The 17,374-nt window shown below is 37.4% G+C and overlaps 4 protein-coding genes across 5 annotated transcripts; 3 read left to right on the top strand and 1 right to left on the bottom strand.

Moving 5' to 3' along the window:
• Positions 1-672: 672 nt before the first annotated feature.
• Positions 673-3,104, top strand: LOC137713754 (zinc finger protein ZAT9-like). The gene has a single exon (XM_068453105.1). The coding sequence runs from the start codon at positions 1,132-1,134 to the stop codon at positions 2,656-2,658; it is 1,527 nt and encodes a 508-aa protein (XP_068309206.1). The 5' UTR covers positions 673-1,131; the 3' UTR covers positions 2,659-3,104.
• A 1,723-nt stretch (positions 3,105-4,827) lies between these two features.
• On the bottom strand, positions 4,828-11,834 carry LOC137712398 (uncharacterized; the record flags this gene model as incomplete). The annotated part of the gene is made up of 5 exons (XM_068451485.1): positions 4,828-5,714; positions 5,955-6,251; positions 6,750-6,922; positions 9,806-10,035; positions 11,596-11,834. Coding segments are annotated over 5 exons (1,473 nt in total), but the record flags the coding sequence as incomplete, so codon positions are not given.
• On the top strand, positions 9,672-11,620 carry LOC137713032 (uncharacterized). Its single transcript, XM_068452263.1, has 3 exons — positions 9,672-10,052; positions 10,442-10,843; positions 11,084-11,620. The coding sequence occupies exons 1-3, from the start codon at positions 9,723-9,725 to the stop codon at positions 11,615-11,617; spliced, it is 1,266 nt and encodes a 421-aa protein (XP_068308364.1). The 5' UTR covers positions 9,672-9,722; the 3' UTR covers positions 11,618-11,620.
• A 956-nt stretch (positions 11,835-12,790) lies between the features above and the next one.
• On the top strand, positions 12,791-16,694 carry LOC137713480 (uncharacterized). Of its 2 annotated transcripts, none has more exons than XM_068452779.1 (8): positions 12,791-13,066; positions 13,453-13,600; positions 13,882-13,941; positions 14,451-14,553; positions 14,742-15,336; positions 15,500-15,635; positions 15,847-16,014; positions 16,100-16,694. In XM_068452779.1, exons 2-8 carry the CDS (start codon positions 13,505-13,507, stop codon positions 16,154-16,156), a joined length of 1,215 nt encoding a protein of 404 aa, XP_068308880.1. In that variant the 5' UTR covers positions 12,791-13,066; positions 13,453-13,504; the 3' UTR covers positions 16,157-16,694. The 2 variants fall into 2 exon arrangements, with proteins under 2 accessions (XP_068308880.1, XP_068308881.1); XM_068452780.1 differs by having other exon boundaries at positions 12,791-13,072.
• Positions 16,695-17,374: the final 680 nt, after the last annotated feature.

Here is a 17,374-nt window from a genome sequence, read left to right as displayed (position 1 = left end):
TCTTATCAAACTCACATGACGAGTAGCAGTGTGGAATGCTATGCTTTGGTTGCAACTGAAGGAAACTGGATAGAGGATATTATCTATGGGACCGACCATGAAAATTAAATCCTGAAATTATATAAATATTATTATTAAATAATTGATTAATTAAGCAATATTAGAGAGTGGAACCTCACTTTGGACTTGGGGTGAGTTGAGGGTGTGGGGCCCCATTGCTTGGTAGCAAGACAAAGGAAAGAATAGTTAAGCTGGAAAACAGTTAATTTTCGCTAGGGTAAAGGCTTGCAAAACCGTCAATGTATTTGATACGTACGAATGTTTAAACGAATTTTAGTTCGAACTAATTCTTATTGGAGACGGTCTTTAAAGATAATTAAGAACATGAACGGTTTGAAGTTATGCAATTTGAATCATTAAAATTACGCTGATGACAACTGATAGAACAACAAGATGCATGTACGAATACGCGTTTTCATTTTAAGTAGAGGTTCTTGAACCATAAGGATGCTGACCTGGACGAATCTCGGCCGTCCGATTTCGGGTTGCCGTAGGATGCTCGGTTCAGTACACGTGCTAGTATCTTTCCTCTCCTTTGCCTCAATTTAATCTTTTGCTTCCATGCATGGATTTCTCCTCCAAATATAGTCAAGTTCACAGATAGAGAGAGAGACAGAGAGAGAGAGAAACTAGAGAGAGAAAGCGAAAGAGAAACAAACGCTCGCTCGCTCACTCTCTCACTTTCCATTTTTCCTCTGTTCTTTGTGCTTGTTCGTCGCCATCGTCACCACCAACAAAGAACACAAAGAAGACAGCAGAGCTACTGATTTATGTTTTTTTTTGTTTTTTTAATTTTTGACTTACATTTTTTTCTAGTTCATGTTACATGGAATCTGAGATTTTTTTCCTTCTGGGAAAGTTTAAATAGCAGCAACAAAGCTTTGATCTAATGCAATTCTCAACCCGAGTTTTCGCTTCGATTTTCTGATCGGATTGTCTTCTGTTTGAGTAGCATTTTTCCTGTTTTAGTGTAATGAGATCAAGAATCTGAGAGTTTTTCCAAATCTCGTGATCAGATTCGAAGCTTTCTGATCTGAATTTCCGTATTTGGTTGAGTTTTGATTTGAACCGATGGAAGAAGATCAAGAGTTGAAGTATGTGTGCAAGTTCTGCACCAAAAGCTTCCCCTGCGGCAGATCCTTGGGAGGTCACATGAAATCTCACTTGACCAACCATTCGCCGGAAACAGAGGAAAAGCTCAACACCGGCAGAGTTAAGCCCTCGTCAGGCAACAATGGTGGTTCTGATTTCGGAGGAGGACCACATCAGCAACCCGGTTACGGCCTCAGGGAGAATCCGAAAAAAACTTTGAGACTCGCGGATTTGAGTGAGGAGACTTCGTTTCTTCTGGACAAGTTTTGTAGAGAATGTGGCAAAGGGTTTCAGTCTTGGAAAGCTCTGTTTGGTCACATGAAGTGCCACTCAGAAAAAGAAAGAGTTTCGATTGAGAGCTTTGAAGAACATGAAGGTTCTTGGACTAGCCAATCAGACAACGAAACTCCTACTGCTGCTGCTCCCAATCGGAAAAGAAGATCGGGGAGAAGAAGAACAAGGTACATGGGAGCAACAACTTCCTCTTCTAATTTTTCAATTGCTAATGCTTCTGTTCCTGCTACTACTACTTCCTCTGTTTCCGAGACTGAGCAGGAACAAGAAGAGGTTGCTATGTGTTTGATGATGCTTTCGAGGGATTCGAGTCACTGGGGCGGGTTAAAATTAGTACCTCATAACTCTCCCGATGACAATTCAGGGTTCTCCGATTCTCCATCATCAGTTAGAACAATTGCGGATATTAAGGGTAAGATTGATGAAACTTTGAAACTGAAGAACAAACTCACTAAAAAGGTATTGGAGCCTCGAGATTTCGAGTCCCTAGCAGTACTAGAAGGTAGAAAATCCAAGTTTTGCTCTTCTGATGGCGGGTTTTCAAAGAATGATAAATTGGGTTCCAACAAGTACAACTCAAGCAAGAGAAAGATCAGAGAGGCTTGTGATTTCGAATTGAGGTCGGATAAGACCCCGAAAAAATCGAATACTAGTAGAGCTGATGCTTTGGATTCTGAAGTAGTAGTATGCAAGAGTTCACAAAGGAGAAGCAAATTCGAATGTACTACTTGCAACAAGGTTTTTCGATCGTACCAAGCTCTCGGAGGCCATAGGGCAAGTCACAAGAAGATCAAAGGATGCTTCGCCTCGAAGATCGAAAGCAGCGAAAACACCATGGGAACCGACATCTCCCCTGAGTCTTGCTGCAACAATGAGAACCCCATTGAGAAAGAAATAGCTGAGAGCAGTGCAAAGAGTACAAAAGGGCATTCCTGTCCAATTTGCTACAGAGTTTTTCCATCAGGGCAAGCATTGGGAGGGCACAAGAGATCCCATTTGATTGGTGAGGCTAAAATTACCACCCAAACCCTAGTGATTCAGAAGCCTGCAGCACCTGAAGTGAGAGACTTTCTTGATCTCAACCTTCCTGCTCCTGTGGAGGAAGAGAGCAGTAGCAACCATGATGCAGCTGCAGTAGCATTTAAGCCATGGTGGGTTGGAAGGAGCAGCCATAAGCATGAGGCTGCCCTTGTAGGCCTCATCTCCAACTGAGTTTCAAGTCTTTCGCCATGGATTCTGATAGGGAAATGATCTCCTCACTGTCGGTTTGTCCTCCTGCACCCCTCCTTTTTTATTCTCGTCATTTGATTGAATAAATCAAATAACAGTCAAGCGAAAAAGGAGAAGAGTGTGGAAGGAGAAAAACGAAGTGCGGAAATTAAGATTCTTCCAATAAAGGTTGAAAATTGTTGAGATACAAATTTTCTGGGCAGTATAATTCATTAATTCTTTACAAATTTTAGGGTTTGCTGAGGCATTATTGCTGCTAATTTGCCTTCCAAGTTAGGCCTTACCAAATTTCAACAGTTTCATAGTTATCACCATAGCCAATTCGGTTATACCATAAATGTTATTTCCTTTAAGATTCAGGCTCGTTGATTTTGTTTCACCACACAACTTCAATACTATAATTACGTTTCAGTTTTGGATTAATTATGAGATCTTGAGAAGAATTGCTCTTTGGAGAGCGTAGTATGATATGAAGTTGTAAGAGGCGTTAGAGAAGGTTACTGTCTCGTTCGCCTATATGCTATGAGTCGGGGCCTAAGAGGGGATAGTATACCATATAGCAAATATCAACGTTTGAGCTAGTTATCTCCAACTTGCAGGTTTAGTCAATAAAAAGTTACGTGATAACATAATATTCGGTTTAAAGTGCAGATGGCTGAAAACATACGATAATTGCTTATGAGTGAGTGAGGTATTGAAAAAGGAAAAATTAGGATGGTATGTGAAGTCATGAAGAAACGAAGAGATGCAAAAGAAATTCAAAATGTACACAAATATGAAACATGTCATGTGAGCTAGTTGAAGGTGGTTGTTTAGTCACCTACCATTAAACATGACAAACCATCTCATCTCACTTCTTTCACAAACTTAGTATGTCAAGTCATGCTAACATTTCTCTACTTTTAACTACAGCTATGCTCACTACTAACAAAACAAAATAAAAATTAATTGTTTTTACTGCAAGCGATATTATTACTCTAAATTAGACTAAGAGAATGAAGAAATTTCGAATCCGGAACACAATCAATTAGAGAGAAATACTCTGTCCACTGAGGCAATCCGCTCATACAATAATTATATACATATGTGTGTGTGTATAATTTTTAAAAAGTCTTTGGACCACTACAACTAGAAGTGTATTTAAGCGAGTATAAAGTCAGCTTAGCACGCGACCTTTGATAATGATTTATATAATATGGGACGGATCCGCGACATTATTTTTATTACATAATTGTTGACACACTTTTTTGTGAGGTTTACTTTATAATGTATTTCAACATTATGAACCGTCTATCTCTTAGAACATCATTTATCAACTATTCTTATAAAAACATTAGACAAATCCAAAATCACTAAAACATTCATTTGTAGTGAAAAATACGGTTCTATAAAGAAATCATAAACATATGATTCAAATTCAGGTGAATTTTGGTAAATATGATCTCAAAAGAAGATCTAAAAGATAAACGGAATGTTAAAATACGTTACGAAAAAAACCCAAAAAAAAAAAATATATATATATATATATATGTGTAAAAAAATAGTACCACATATCCGTCTTTTTTATATAAATAAAAATCTTTAAATTTATGTGGACCACTACAACGAGAAGTGTATATAAGCATGTATAACGTCAGTTTAGCACGCGAACTTTGATGCCGTCAGGCAAATGGGTTTTGATTTAGGTGGCCAAGGCTGCTAAAGCACGTAATATTTTTGCCCTAATTTATCAAATTCTATACCAGTTTTTGGCTTCTAGTCATAGGGTTTGGTTACCTTTTTGTTAGAGCTAAACATCTAAATTCTGTTCAGCTTTTAATGCAACGGCGCTTCAAAAATTAACTTCCCGAAATCTCCATCTTCGTCAAAAACACTTAGAACGCCGTTTTGATTTCCGAAAAACACTTAGAACACCACCGTTTTGATTTCCGATTCAACTGTTGTTTGCACCATACTATTTTTGCCAGTTATCAGCCAAGTGCTGGTTTTCTTTTATGTAGTTTGATTTTTCTTGTATTTTTACGACAATTAACAATTGTTGAAAGGACTACACTAATCATATATTAGCTTTAAGTTTTTTTGTGTGGCAATATTATGTGGAATTCAGAAGTGGTTGTTTCACTTTGCTCTGGTAGCTGGCAGTTGGTAGTGCTTTGTCAAGAAAGCATAACACATAAATAATGATAATACAGAGAAAAGAGAAATTATCGAGTGTGACAGAACACGGCCAGATATATCATGTCTCATAATCAATTATCCAACCACTTGTATTATAATACTTAGTCTACAATGCTCCATCAACTGCACCGAATGCCATAATTGGGCCAACGGAAAACCAGGAGCCGAGTCATCAAAGTTTCCCAGCCGCAAGTTCCAAAAGAAGATTTGGAGACAAAGAAGAAAAATGTCATATTTGGCGGAGCAACAGCTAGTGCGGTCAGAACGTGTACTGTGTGCAATGTGGTGTGCAAAAGGCAGACAGTTTTTAGTTATCATCTCGCCGGTCAAAACGTGTACTGTGTGCAATGGCCTCTAGTTGCTACTTCAGCTTCTGTTTGTTTCTTAACCATAGCAGCGTGCTTCTGACCGACAAGATGAGAACAAAAAACTGTCTGGCTATTGCACACCACATTGCACACGGTACACGTTCTGACTGCACTAGCTGTTGCTCCTCCAGATATGACCTTTTTCTTCTTTGTCTCCAAGTCTTCTTTTGGAACTTGTGGCTGGAAAGCCTTTGATGACTCAACTCCTAGGTTTTCCGTTGGCCCAATTATGGCATTTGTTGTTGATGGAGCATTGGAGGTCGAGGCACTCCCATCATTCTTGGACTTTCCCAATTGCTCCAAGTTCTTCTTATGTTTCTTTCCAACTAGGTGTGCGACGTAGGCATCGTTGCTGTTACAATTGATTTTGCAAACTTCACACCATGCAGATTGAACAAGCTTGACTTTATTTGGGTCTTTCTTCCATATTCCATTGAACTGAGATCCAACTGCAGCAATATATGGCCCGCCAACTAGAGCCATTAAGGTAGCCTACACAGTATATGGAAATAGTACCAGTAAGTAATATAAAAATTATATGATGCATAGAAGTAGACTTCTACTGCAAATCTATCCAAACGCTTTAATTTCTTATATCTAAAGACCCCTATAGTAGGTGCACGAAAACAAACAAAATGTTGCAAACGCATTCCACCACCTAAAGATTTATCGGTTGCTAGAAGGGATGGGAGAATCTTAAAAGGAAAGCTATTTAAAAACTGTTTTATTCACCTGAGCCTTGTGCCTTTTTCCATATAGATGCTTATTATAAACTTCTTCGCTATTGCAAGTAATGTTGCATATGGTGCAAACCCTCACAGAATCAACTGTTGAACCGCCCCTCAAAATGTTACGCCTCTTTGTTTCCAATTCTGCACCAGCAGTCACACCGGGATTATGTTGCGTTGCGACTTTCTTCTGGTGTTTCTTTCCCGCTACGTGTGTCTCATAAATTGGTTTGCTGGTACAATAGATATCACAGACATCACACCGCAGGGACTGGACAACCACAGTTGGGTTGTGGAGTGTTCATTGCCAAAGGCTGATTTGTCCAACTGCTATTCCACGAAGAATTCGAGGCCGTTGCAGGCACAGACATACTCTCATTCAAAGATTTGAAAGACTGCAAACCAGTGAAACCACCAACAACGACTTTCAAAAATCGAAATCAAAACAATGCAAACAAATGGGAAAACTTACAGGTCTAAATTCGACATAAAATTAGTACGAAAAAATCGAATTGCACTCTTAAGCGATGAAACCTCAATACAAGTAGTGCCTTTCAGTAACAAGAAATCGAATCGAATCGAATCAAATTTTCCACATAATCCAAAAGTACCAAAACTCAAGGTAGAACCTTCAAATTCCATTCCAACTATGAACAAGACATTAAAACAAACAGATTACGATCACAAATCCAAGTTCCTATCAAACACCTAAGATTACAACTACACTACAACAAAATCAAGAAAACCCAAATTTAAAATGCACCAAAAACCCGAACTTGAATTGAGGAGAGGAACTTACAGCTTCATATCGAACAGGTTCAGCTTGCTTGGCAACCCAGTTCTGCGGACGAATATTTGGGTCTTCACCAAAACGCGTCTGACCTCGGAATCCGACACGGATCCACGGGTACAAGCCCGAATTGTCATACGGGTCGGTGCCGGGCGGGTGACAGGCTGGATCCGCTGCGGCTACTGCCGAGGGAACCACCGGTTGAGGAAAAGACCAAATTGGGTTAGGGGGGTTGGATTCATAGGGAATTTGATAGGTAAAATTGTTGGAATATTGTGGAGGAATAAAGATTGGGGATTGTGAACCGCAAGGAAAGTTGGAATCCAGTGGGATTATCATTGCACGGGGTGATGGGTATTTGCAGGGACTCTCAGAGAAATGGGCTTGGGTTAAGGTTGACGATGAATATTTTGGTTTTTTCTTATTTTATTTTTTATTCAAAGTGTAATTGAGATGGGAAAATCAAACCTAGAATCTTGGTTTAGTGGTAAACACTTTGAATCACTTTAACTATAAGCAGTGGCAGATGCACAGTGGGACTAAGGTGGGCTCAGGACCACTTGGAATCCAAAAAATATACATGTGAATTCCGAGGCTCCTTCGAATGTTTGGTATGAGACTTTTTTGTGCTCACCAAGTATTTGATGTAATGCATACTAAGCCTATCTCGGTAGCATTCGCAGGTTGTGTTGAGAACACTAAACACATTTTCTCGATAGAATTCATCAGGTTACTTCGGCATATGTCAATATTTGTTGACATGTGCCCAACATGGTTCGGTTGACAGCAAAAAGCCACCAAGTGTTCGATAAAATACCTTAGTGAATAAACTAAATTTTTTTTGTACGTTGGGTGCTTTGTTTCTATTAAAAAAAAACTTAGACCTTTATAGTGGGACCCCTCAATGTTCGAATCCAAGATCTATCACAACTATAAGCCCCTTGCTTTGGTTTGCTAGTTCAGACAATTTGAAAGTAAATTTTGAGGGACAATAGTTTTCCAAATAAAATACGAGTTTCAACAAGGAATTCAAATATGAAGTCCTGAATGTAGGAGTAAATGCTCTTAATTACTTGGGTAACAATCATTGTAAGTTATGAATTCCATATTATTTTGAATTCATTAAAGGATAATTGAACTGGGTATAATAGTACATTATTATCTCTAGTTTGATTTCCATGTGCCTCAATAGATTAGTTTGGTTTAATTAATTTAAGACACAAATCTCAAAATTTAAACTAATCTAACGGTAATCAGTAAAGGGTTGAGAATGACCCTTAGTGAACAAAAATGCACTCATTAAATTATGAAATAATCTCATAGGCCTGGTCCACACTTAAACCAACCTTCAAAAGACCTAGTTGAGTTTGTATTAAAGTTGACTCGAGTGTGGTGACAAATATAGAAGGTAAATTTATTGGAAACTGTTATTAGCATTCTAAAAATTTCATTCTACACTCCTTACAAATGTAATTTTTTTTCTTCTAATTATATAAAGTTTGAAGTGCAAAATGAGATTTTTTTAGTGCAAGTAACAATTCCCTTCTATTGCTTGGATATGAGAAAGCCTATTAATACGATGAGTGTGAGAGCATCCACCAGAATTTCTAAATTTCGCTTTTTCACTTTTCATGAACTCTTCGTTATTTCATATTTTTTATACAATATTTTATAATATTGACATGCAAATAATTTACCTTTTATATTGGTCATCACATTTGAGTCAACTTTAATACAAAGTTAACCGGATCTTTTGGAGGTTGGTTTAAGTGTGGGCCAAACCTATGAGATTATTTCATAATTTAATGAGTGCATTTTTGTTCATCCTGCAAAATGAGTATAATGCTCACCCTTTTACTGGTTAACATTGGATTGGTTTAAATTTCGAGATTTGTGTTTTAAATTAATTAAACCAAACTAATATGTTGAGGCACATGGAAAGCAAACTAGAGATAATAATGTACTATTGTACCCAGTGCAACTATCCTTTAATGAATTCAAAATAATATGGAATTCATAACTTACAATTATTGTTACTCAAGTAATTAATTGCATTTACTCCTGCACTCAAGACTTCATATTTGAATTCCTCGTTGAAACTCATATTTTATTTGGAAAATTATTGTCCCTCAAAATTTACTTGCAAATTAATAAAGTCTGAACAGGCAAATCAAAGCAAGGGCTTAGAGTCATGGTGAATCTAGGATTCGAACATTGAGGGGTCGCAGTATAAAGGTCTAAGTTTTTTTAATAGATACAGTGCACCCAACGTACAAAAAAAATTCAGTTTCTTCACTGAGTCATTTCATTGAACACTTTGTGGCTTTTTCGTCGTCAGTTGAACCATGTTGGGCACATGTCAATAGATATGGACATATGCCGAAGTAATCTAATAAGTGCTATTGAGAGAATTTGTCTAGTATTCTCAATACAACCTACGAATGCTGCCGATATATGCTTAGCATGCATTACATCAAACACTTGGTGGGCACAAAAAGATCCCATACCAAACATTCCCAGGTTGTTCTCAACACAACCTGCGAATGCTGCCGAGATATGCTTAGTATGCATTACATCAAACATTTGGTGGGCACAAAAGAGCCCCATACAACATTCAAAGGAGTCTTGGAATTCATATGTATATTTTTTGGACTCCAAGTGGACCTGAGACCACCTTGGTCCCACTATGCATCCACCATTGCTTATAGTTGAAGTGATTCAAAGTGTTAACCACTAAACCGAGATTCTAGGTTTGATTTTCCTACCTCAATTACGTTTTGCATAAAAAAATAAAATAAGAAAACACCAAAATATTCCTCGTCAACCTTAACCCAAGCCCAAATACACCCTGAGTCCAGCCCAGATACATAGCCCAAAACCAAAATATTCCAACCACCTATAAGCAGTCATGTATCCCTCTCTTTCCCGCACCAAAATTCCCATTTCTCTGAGCCTCTCTGCAAAAACCCACCATCCTGTGCAATGATAATCCCACCGGATTCCAACTTTCCTTCCGGTTCACAATCCTCAATCTTTATTCCTCCACAATATTCCAACAATTTTACCTATCAAATTCCCTATGAATCCAACTCCACTAACCCAATTTGGTCTTTTCCTCAACCGGTGGTTCCCTTGGCAGTAGCCGCCGCGGATCCAGCCTGTCACCCGCCCGGCACCGACCCGTATGACTATTCGGGCTTGTACCCGTGGACCCGTGTCGGATTCCAAGGTCAGACGCCTTTTGGTGAAGACCCAAATATCCGTCCGCAGAACTGGGTTGCCAAGCAAGCTGAACCTGTTCGATATGAAGCTGTAAGTTATTCTCTTCAATTCAAGTTTGGGTTTTTGGTGCATTTTAAATTTGGGTTTTCTTGATTTTGTTGTAATGTAGTTGTAATCGTAGGTGTTTGATAGGAACTTGGATTTGTTGATCGTAATCTGTTTGTTTCAATGTCTTGTTCATAGTTGGAATGGAATTTGAAGGTTCTACCTTGAGTTGGATTATGTGGAAATTTCGATTCGATTCGGTTTCTTGTTACTGAAAGGCCCTACTTGTATTGAGCTTTCATCGCTTAAGAGTTCAATTCGATTTTTTCGTACTAATTTTATGTCGAATTTAGACCTGTAAGTTTTCCCATTTGTTTGCATTGTTTTGATTTCGATTTTTGAAAGTCGTTGTTGGTGGTTTCACTGGTTTGCAGTCTTTCACATCCTTGAATGAGTGTATGTCTGTGCCCGCAACGGCCTCGAATTCTTTGTGGAATAGCAGTTGGACAAATCAACCTTTGGAAAATACTGCTACCATGAACACTCCACAACCAACTGTGGTTGTCCAGTCCCTGCGGTGTGATGTCTGTGATATCTTTTGTACTAGCAAACCAATTTATGAGACACACATAGCGGGAAAGAAACACCAGAAGAAAGTCGCAATGCAACATAATCCTGGTGTGACTGCTGGTTCAGAATTGGAAACAAAGAGGCGGAAGATTTTGAGGGGCGGTTCAACAGTTGATTCTGTGAGGGTTTGCACCATATGCAACATTACTTGCAATAGTGAAGAAGTTTATAATAAGCATCTATATGGAAAAAGGCACAAGGCTCAGGTGAATAAAACAGTTTTTAAATAGCTTTCCTTTTAAGATTCTCCCGTCCCTTCTAGCAACTGATAAATCTTTAAGTGGTGGAACGCGTTTGCAACATTTGGTTTGTTTTCATGCACCTACTATAGGGGTCTTTAGGTATATGAAATTAAAGCATTTTGATAGATTTGCAGTAGAAGTCTACTTCTATGCATCATATAATTTTTATATTACTTACTAGTACTATTTCCATATACTGTGTAGGCTACCTTAATGGCTCTAGATGGCGGGCCATATATTGCTGCAGTTGGATCTCAGTTCAATGGAATATGGAAGAAAGACCCAAATAAAGTCAAGCTTGTTCAATCTGCATGGTGTGAAGTTTGCAAAATCAATTGTAACAGCAACGATGCCTACATTGCACACCTAGTTGGAAAGAAACATAAGAAGAACTTGGAGCAACTGGGAAAGTCCAAGAATGATGGGAGTGCTGCTGCAACAATTGCGATAATTGGGACAACGAAAAACCCAGAAGCAGAGTCATCAAAGGCTTCCCAGCCACAGGTTCCAAAAGAAGACTTGGAGACAAAGAAGAAAAAGGTCATATCTGGAGGAGCAATAGCTAGTGCGGTCAGAACGTGTACTGTGTGCAATGTGGTGTGCAATAGCCAGACAGTTTTTAGTTCTCATCTTGCCGGTCAGAAGCACGTTGCTATGCTTAAGAAACAAGCAGAAGCCGAAGTAGCAACTACAGGCCTATTATTGCGTCCTAAAACTCAGAATTCCGCTTTGAAATAAGTTTCGGATTTCTAATTGCTACTTCGGCTTCTGCTTGTTTCTTAACCATAGCAGCATGCTTCTTACCAGCGAGATGAGAACTAAAAACTGTCTGGCTATTGCAGACCACATTGCACACAATACATGTTTTGACCGCACTAGCTGTTGCTCCTTCACATATGACATTTTTCTTCTTCGTCTCCGAGTCTTCTTTTGGAACCTGCGGTTGGGAAGGTGGTTAATAGGCTATTACAATATCTCTTATTATATATTTTCTTACCCATTTTTCTTAACTGACACAACTATTTTATTTCTATCCTTTAATTTTCCCTTAATTTACTCAATATAAAAATTAGAAATAAACAAGTGTGTGTAAAAAAGATGAAACGAGTATGCGTAAATCACAGTTTTTTTATTTTAATTTTAATTTTAATTTAATTTAATTTTTATTTTAATTCTAATAACTAAGATATGAATGTACTTAATAATACCCTTTTTCTATCTTAAGAGCATAAATCAAAAAGATATTTAGTGTGCTGAAAACACGATATTGTAAACTAAGTATCATAATACAAGTGATTATGAGATTTGATATATCTGGCTATGTTTTGGCACACTCGAAAATCTCTCTTTTCTCTGTATTATCATTATTTATGTGTTGCTTTCTTGACAAAGCACTGCCAGCTACAGAGCAAAGTGAAACAACCATTTCTGAATTCCACATAATATTGCCACGCAAAAAAACTTAAAACTAATATATGATTAATGAGTCCCTCAACAACTGTTAATTGTCGTAAAAAATACATTAAAAGTCAATCTACATAAAAGACAACCATCACTTGGCTAATAACTTGCAAAAATTGTAAGGTGCAAAGAACAGTTGAGTCAGAAATCAAAACGGTGTTCTAAGTGTTTTTGACTAAGACAGAGTTTTCGGGAAGTTAATTTGTGATGCACTAATCTACATAATGACTCGAACTTGGTTTCTAAGGATGGGCGCACTAATTTAACCAATTTGAAAGTAAGTGAAATTCACTATTTGAAAAATGTTAAGAAGATTTTTTCAAAATAAATTTTTTCATGAATTCTTTATTAAGTTTAACGTCAATTATCACGTCTATATCACACTACGTCAAAACACGATGCGGCAGACTATTTATAAAATCACCTTAGCTTTTCTCGATGTTTTTATTTTTCAGAGTGAATAAATTCGAATTTGACAGAGCTTTGTTTTTTCTTCTTGACCCGACCTGAACTTTTCTTCTTGACCCGACCTGAACATTTGCCAGCTGAGGTGAGCTACCTAGCTCTACTACGCCTCCGCCGGACCCACTGATACCGAAACTGAGCTGGCCTTTTTGCGAAACCCAAAACTTCATCATTTAAACAAAACGGTATTCTTCGAATTTCCCAAACTCCCAAGCTCAAATTCTGATTCGTTTCACCCAAAATCCCTCCAACTCACCTCAGGTAAAGGTAGCAAAGCTTCTTACTTTACTCTCTCTCTCTCTCTCTCTCTCTCTCTCTCTAGCTTCGGATATTTCGATGGGTTTTGATTAAGATACCCCTTAAAGTTCTCATATCTAATGGGTCTATCCCAATTTTTTTTTTTTTGCGAAATTTTTAGTTAACTTTTTTATTTTTGTTTTGCTAAGAATTTAACTTTTTGTGTATATTCAGATAATTTATTAGAGATAATTTATTAGAATTTAGACCATGGCAATCTGCTTTTTCTTTTAAATTTTAATAAATAATTATGATTATGCAGCCTAATTGATTGGATTAGAACATTTAGCGAGTTTTGTGGTGTGGGTAATTTTTATGATGGATGTTGATGTTGGTCTTGTGAATTTTAGATTTTGGGCTACTTGGGAGCTCAAATTATATAGCTTTTTGGTAATTGCACAAATGTCAAGCACAAGCAGCAGTAGCAGCAGCAAGAGGAATAGTGAGAGCTCATTTGATGTTGAGGAACTCCTTCAAATTGGGACAAGATGCAGAGAGGTGCGGTTTTTGTCTCTCTTTTTTTGGTGTAATTTCGAAGATGGATCATTTGGAACATAAGAAATAATATTTGCTTTGGATATTGTCTAGCATGAGATATATTGGTTATGGATGTATTAGTTATGTAGGTAAAAGTTTTACTGTGAATTATATCGTCACAAGCTGCTTGAGACAGTAACCGTTGCAACTCTGCTAGTACTTTCCCATTTCATTGTATTAGTTGGTGTCTTGGTTTGTTCAGTATTCCTGTTTGTGGAAGTTGATAAATTTTGTTTATGCAGCTAAAGAAAGAGAAAGACATGTTGAAAGAATCACAATCCCAGAGCTTTGGGCTGATCAGGGTAATGTTCATGTTTTTATTTACATTCAGCATTTGTCAACTGCGGATGTCATTCACGCACTCCCTGTAGGGTTTCTCAGCCAAATTGATAACTTGTTTGTATTATGGATAAGTTTGAATTGCCCCCAGTGATGAAGTTTGTAGTGCTTACATCCACCGTTTCTGTGTTAAGAGAACGTGAGGCATGTGGGTGTGGTTAGGTTAGAGGTCTGTGGGTCTTTTGCTTCGTGCAAGAGTGCTTATCAGTGCCGTATAATTTTTTGAGTGGCTAAGTTTGTTTTGCAGTTAAAGTTCCTTTCTTTAACACCAGATGCATGTTTCTCACAGTGGCACATCAATCAAGAAAATAATAGAACAAAATACAGAAAAATGTGGGCTGGGAGTTTGGGTGGTTTTGTTCTTGTCTACAGATGTTAAATAAATGGGAAAATTCAAGCAAAAGATGTCGTTGAGGCTTTAATGAATTATTTTCTCTGGTAGAGTATCTGATTTCAAATTTGGTTCGTTCAGAGATTAGAAGTGCATGTGAATTCGTTATCAGAAGCTTGCACAGAAGACAAGAAACAAATTCAAATGTTAGAGAAAGAACTCAAGAACTGCTCTCAAGAAATAGGTAGTCATCTACTCTGACATTCATTTCCTGAGACCGTCAATTTCCTATGGTTGACATTGTGAAAGATGCTTTGTATTTCAAAATTTGTAATTTGCAGTTTATAATCGATGATCTTTGGTGCTAGATATATCAAAGTACCAAACTGTTGTAATTATTTTGAATTTAACCCATCAAAACATTTATCACAGATTACCTGCAGGATCAACTAAATGTAAGGAACACTGAAGTGAACCTCCTTGAAGAGCATGTACATAGCCTTGAGTTTAAATTAGCTGATATGGCAACTTTACAAAAGATGGTTGACGGGTTAAGGACTGAACTTAAGAAGTCCTATACAGATCGCTTGTACTTAATACAGGAACTAGAAAACAAAGAAATAGAGTTACGGAATTCAAATTTGTGCATGGAGAAACTGGAGGAGTCAGTTTCATCCATGTCATTAGAGTCTCAGTGTGAAATAGAGAGTATGAAGCTTGATATATCGGCCTTGGAGCATAGCTTCTTTGAAGCTAAGAAAATACAGGAAGAAACTGTTCGAGAAAATACTAGGATGAGTCAGTTAATTCAAGCACTTGAGGTTCAATGTTGGGATTCCAAGAAAACTGCTGAAACTTTCGAAATGGAAAATAAGGAACTTAGGAAGAAGCTTGATTCATCGGAGACAAATACAAGGATATTCTGTCAGAGAGTTGAAAAATGGCTGGAAATGGACAGAGATCAACTCGACACTGAGTCCTTGTTGTGTGAACTAGAGGGAAAGCTTGCGTTGTCAGAGGAAATGAGGTATGCTACTATTTACAGTTACTTCATTCTTTACCGATTAACTTATACTAATAACTAATATTATCACCATAAGACACAGTTCATCTTTCCAAATTCATCTAAAAAGTACTTTTTCTTAGTAGTTAACTACTTATGTAGTAATATTTTGATGATTTTTTGAAAGCACGTATGGAGAAGTCTTGGGCCCCCTCTTTTCCAAATTGGCAATGGTAGTCACGCCAGATGCAGCATTAATAAAGAAGGTGGAGAAGATGTCACGTCAGATAGAAGAGTACGAAGTTCTTGTGAAGCAACTAAAGGTATGTATACCCAGGGAGGCATAAAACAATTGATTTTACGGTGTTTATTAGAAAGTCTATGTACAGTCTCAGATACAGCTTTTCTGACCCGTTCCATGAACTCTACAATCAAGCTTTTGAGTGTGAATTCAATCAGTATTGTCCTTTCCGAGTTTTGAGGTTATATAAGTTAATTATATCTTCTAAGTGTTACATTACTTATGGTTGTTAGGAAGAACTGAAAGAGGAAAAGTTGAAGGCAAAAGAAGAAGCGGAGGATCTAGCTCAAGAAATGGCTGAGCTCAGATACCAAATGACAGGGTTGCTTGAAGAAGAGTGTAAGCGCCGTGCTTGCATCGAGCAAGCATCGTTACAAAGAATTGCTGAGTTAGAAGTACAGGTATTGATGCTTAGATTTGTAATGTATGCTTCATTTACCCGTGAGAGGACACATCTGAAATGTATAATCTTGTTTCTTTGACAAGATTCAAAAAGAACGGACCAAATCCATTGCTGCTCTCCGACAGCTTGATGAAGCATAGTGATGCACTGAAGGTGATGCTCAAAGGTAGTGGTATTACATGGTTATTCTAGTGTCAGCCCTCACTCTTATGGTTATGCTCGCAGTACTTGCATCCAATTTTTTCGGATTGGGAGATTCCCATGTATCCAAGTACTTATTTAGAGGGGGGTTGTTTTCTCCGTTTACCAAAGATATTATGTAGTTCCGAGGAAACAGGCTGCTGTGGACCTGTGGTATGCCGGCTTTTAGTGGCGGTTTGTGATCAGCGGTCACTGAAGCGCTCTTGTTGTACTTACCCTTGTTAGCCGTTGGATGTTGAAGTTGCTTCATAAACTATTGATTTGAAAGTGTATAAAATGTCCACTGTTTGGTTGCTGAGAAAATGGACTTTTGGACTCTTATATATGCATGTATTCATGTATTGTTTGGGGTTTGGTAGGAAAAGAGTAAGGTCCAGCCAACCGAACCGAGTCAGAATGCATGGAGAGTATTTTCTGGAATGTGATTCTTTTCCTTGCATTTTCTTAGCAACCAAACAGGCCAGATGGTTTTTTTTATTGAGTCACACAATTTGTGTGTTGGATTCATAATATTTTATATATACGTATATATATATAAATATAAATATATAGATATATTTCTTTATCAAATTTCTTTGTCAAAGAGCCGGCCCTTCTCATATGAGATAAGGGAAAGGGATACAATGATAATGACTTTTCTCATAATTAATTAGTAGGTTTTTTGGGGACCAAAAAGTAAAAAAGTTGTTGCCAGTTCCACAATTTCTGAAACTTAGGAAATTGGAAGCAGAAGTCATTTTCTCATTCAAAAATGTTACTCTTACCACATTTTTCATCGCATTTGTACAATCTTTCTAAATAGAGATGAGATTACTAATAAGTCTATGAATGAAATTATTGTTTTTGATTAAAGAGTTTTTCTTTATACAACGATTTGGCGAAATGAATTTGTATTAAGCTACTTGATGAACCAGTCATAATTGGGTATTGAACTTACCAGTCAATAGAATTGAATTTGAGACCTACCATTTATATATGGACATAAATACTACTAAATTAGAGGACTAATAACATTAAGCGTAATCTTTTTGTTTGTTATTTTGTTATAGTCGAAAAACTTACAGAGTACGCGTTAGCGGTACTAGTTGTTACTTCTTAAAAAGGATGGACTCATGTTATGAAAATTACATTAATATTAAAGCAATATTATAAAGGGT

Source organism: Pyrus communis, chromosome 13 (assembly GCF_963583255.1).
Source record: "Pyrus communis chromosome 13, drPyrComm1.1, whole genome shotgun sequence".
Classification (NCBI taxonomy): domain Eukaryota; kingdom Viridiplantae; phylum Streptophyta; class Magnoliopsida; order Rosales; family Rosaceae; genus Pyrus; species Pyrus communis.
Note: the sequence above shows the minus strand (reverse complement) of the source record. Positions and strands in the feature narration are given on the sequence as shown.

Bases quoted from the DNA above. Each gene is read 5' to 3' on its own strand.
- LOC137713754 (XM_068453105.1), top strand. From the start codon at position 1,132: ATGGAAGAAGATCAAGAGTTGAAGTATGTGTGCAAGTTCTGCACCAAA.
- LOC137713032 (XM_068452263.1), top strand. From the start codon at position 9,723: ATGATAATCCCACCGGATTCCAACTTTCCTTCCGGTTCACAATCCTCA. The intron at 10,053-10,441 runs GTAAGTTATTCT...ACTGGTTTGCAG, and splicing joins AACCTGTTCGATATGAAGCT to TCTTTCACATCCTTGAATGA. The intron at 10,844-11,083 runs GTGAATAAAACA...TATACTGTGTAG, and splicing joins GAAAAAGGCACAAGGCTCAG to GCTACCTTAATGGCTCTAGA.
- LOC137713480 (XM_068452779.1), top strand. From the start codon at position 13,505: ATGTCAAGCACAAGCAGCAGTAGCAGCAGCAAGAGGAATAGTGAGAGC. The intron at 14,554-14,741 runs GTAGTCATCTAC...CATTTATCACAG, and splicing joins GAACTGCTCTCAAGAAATAG to ATTACCTGCAGGATCAACTA. The intron at 15,636-15,846 runs GTATGTATACCC...TATGGTTGTTAG, and splicing joins TTCTTGTGAAGCAACTAAAG to GAAGAACTGAAAGAGGAAAA.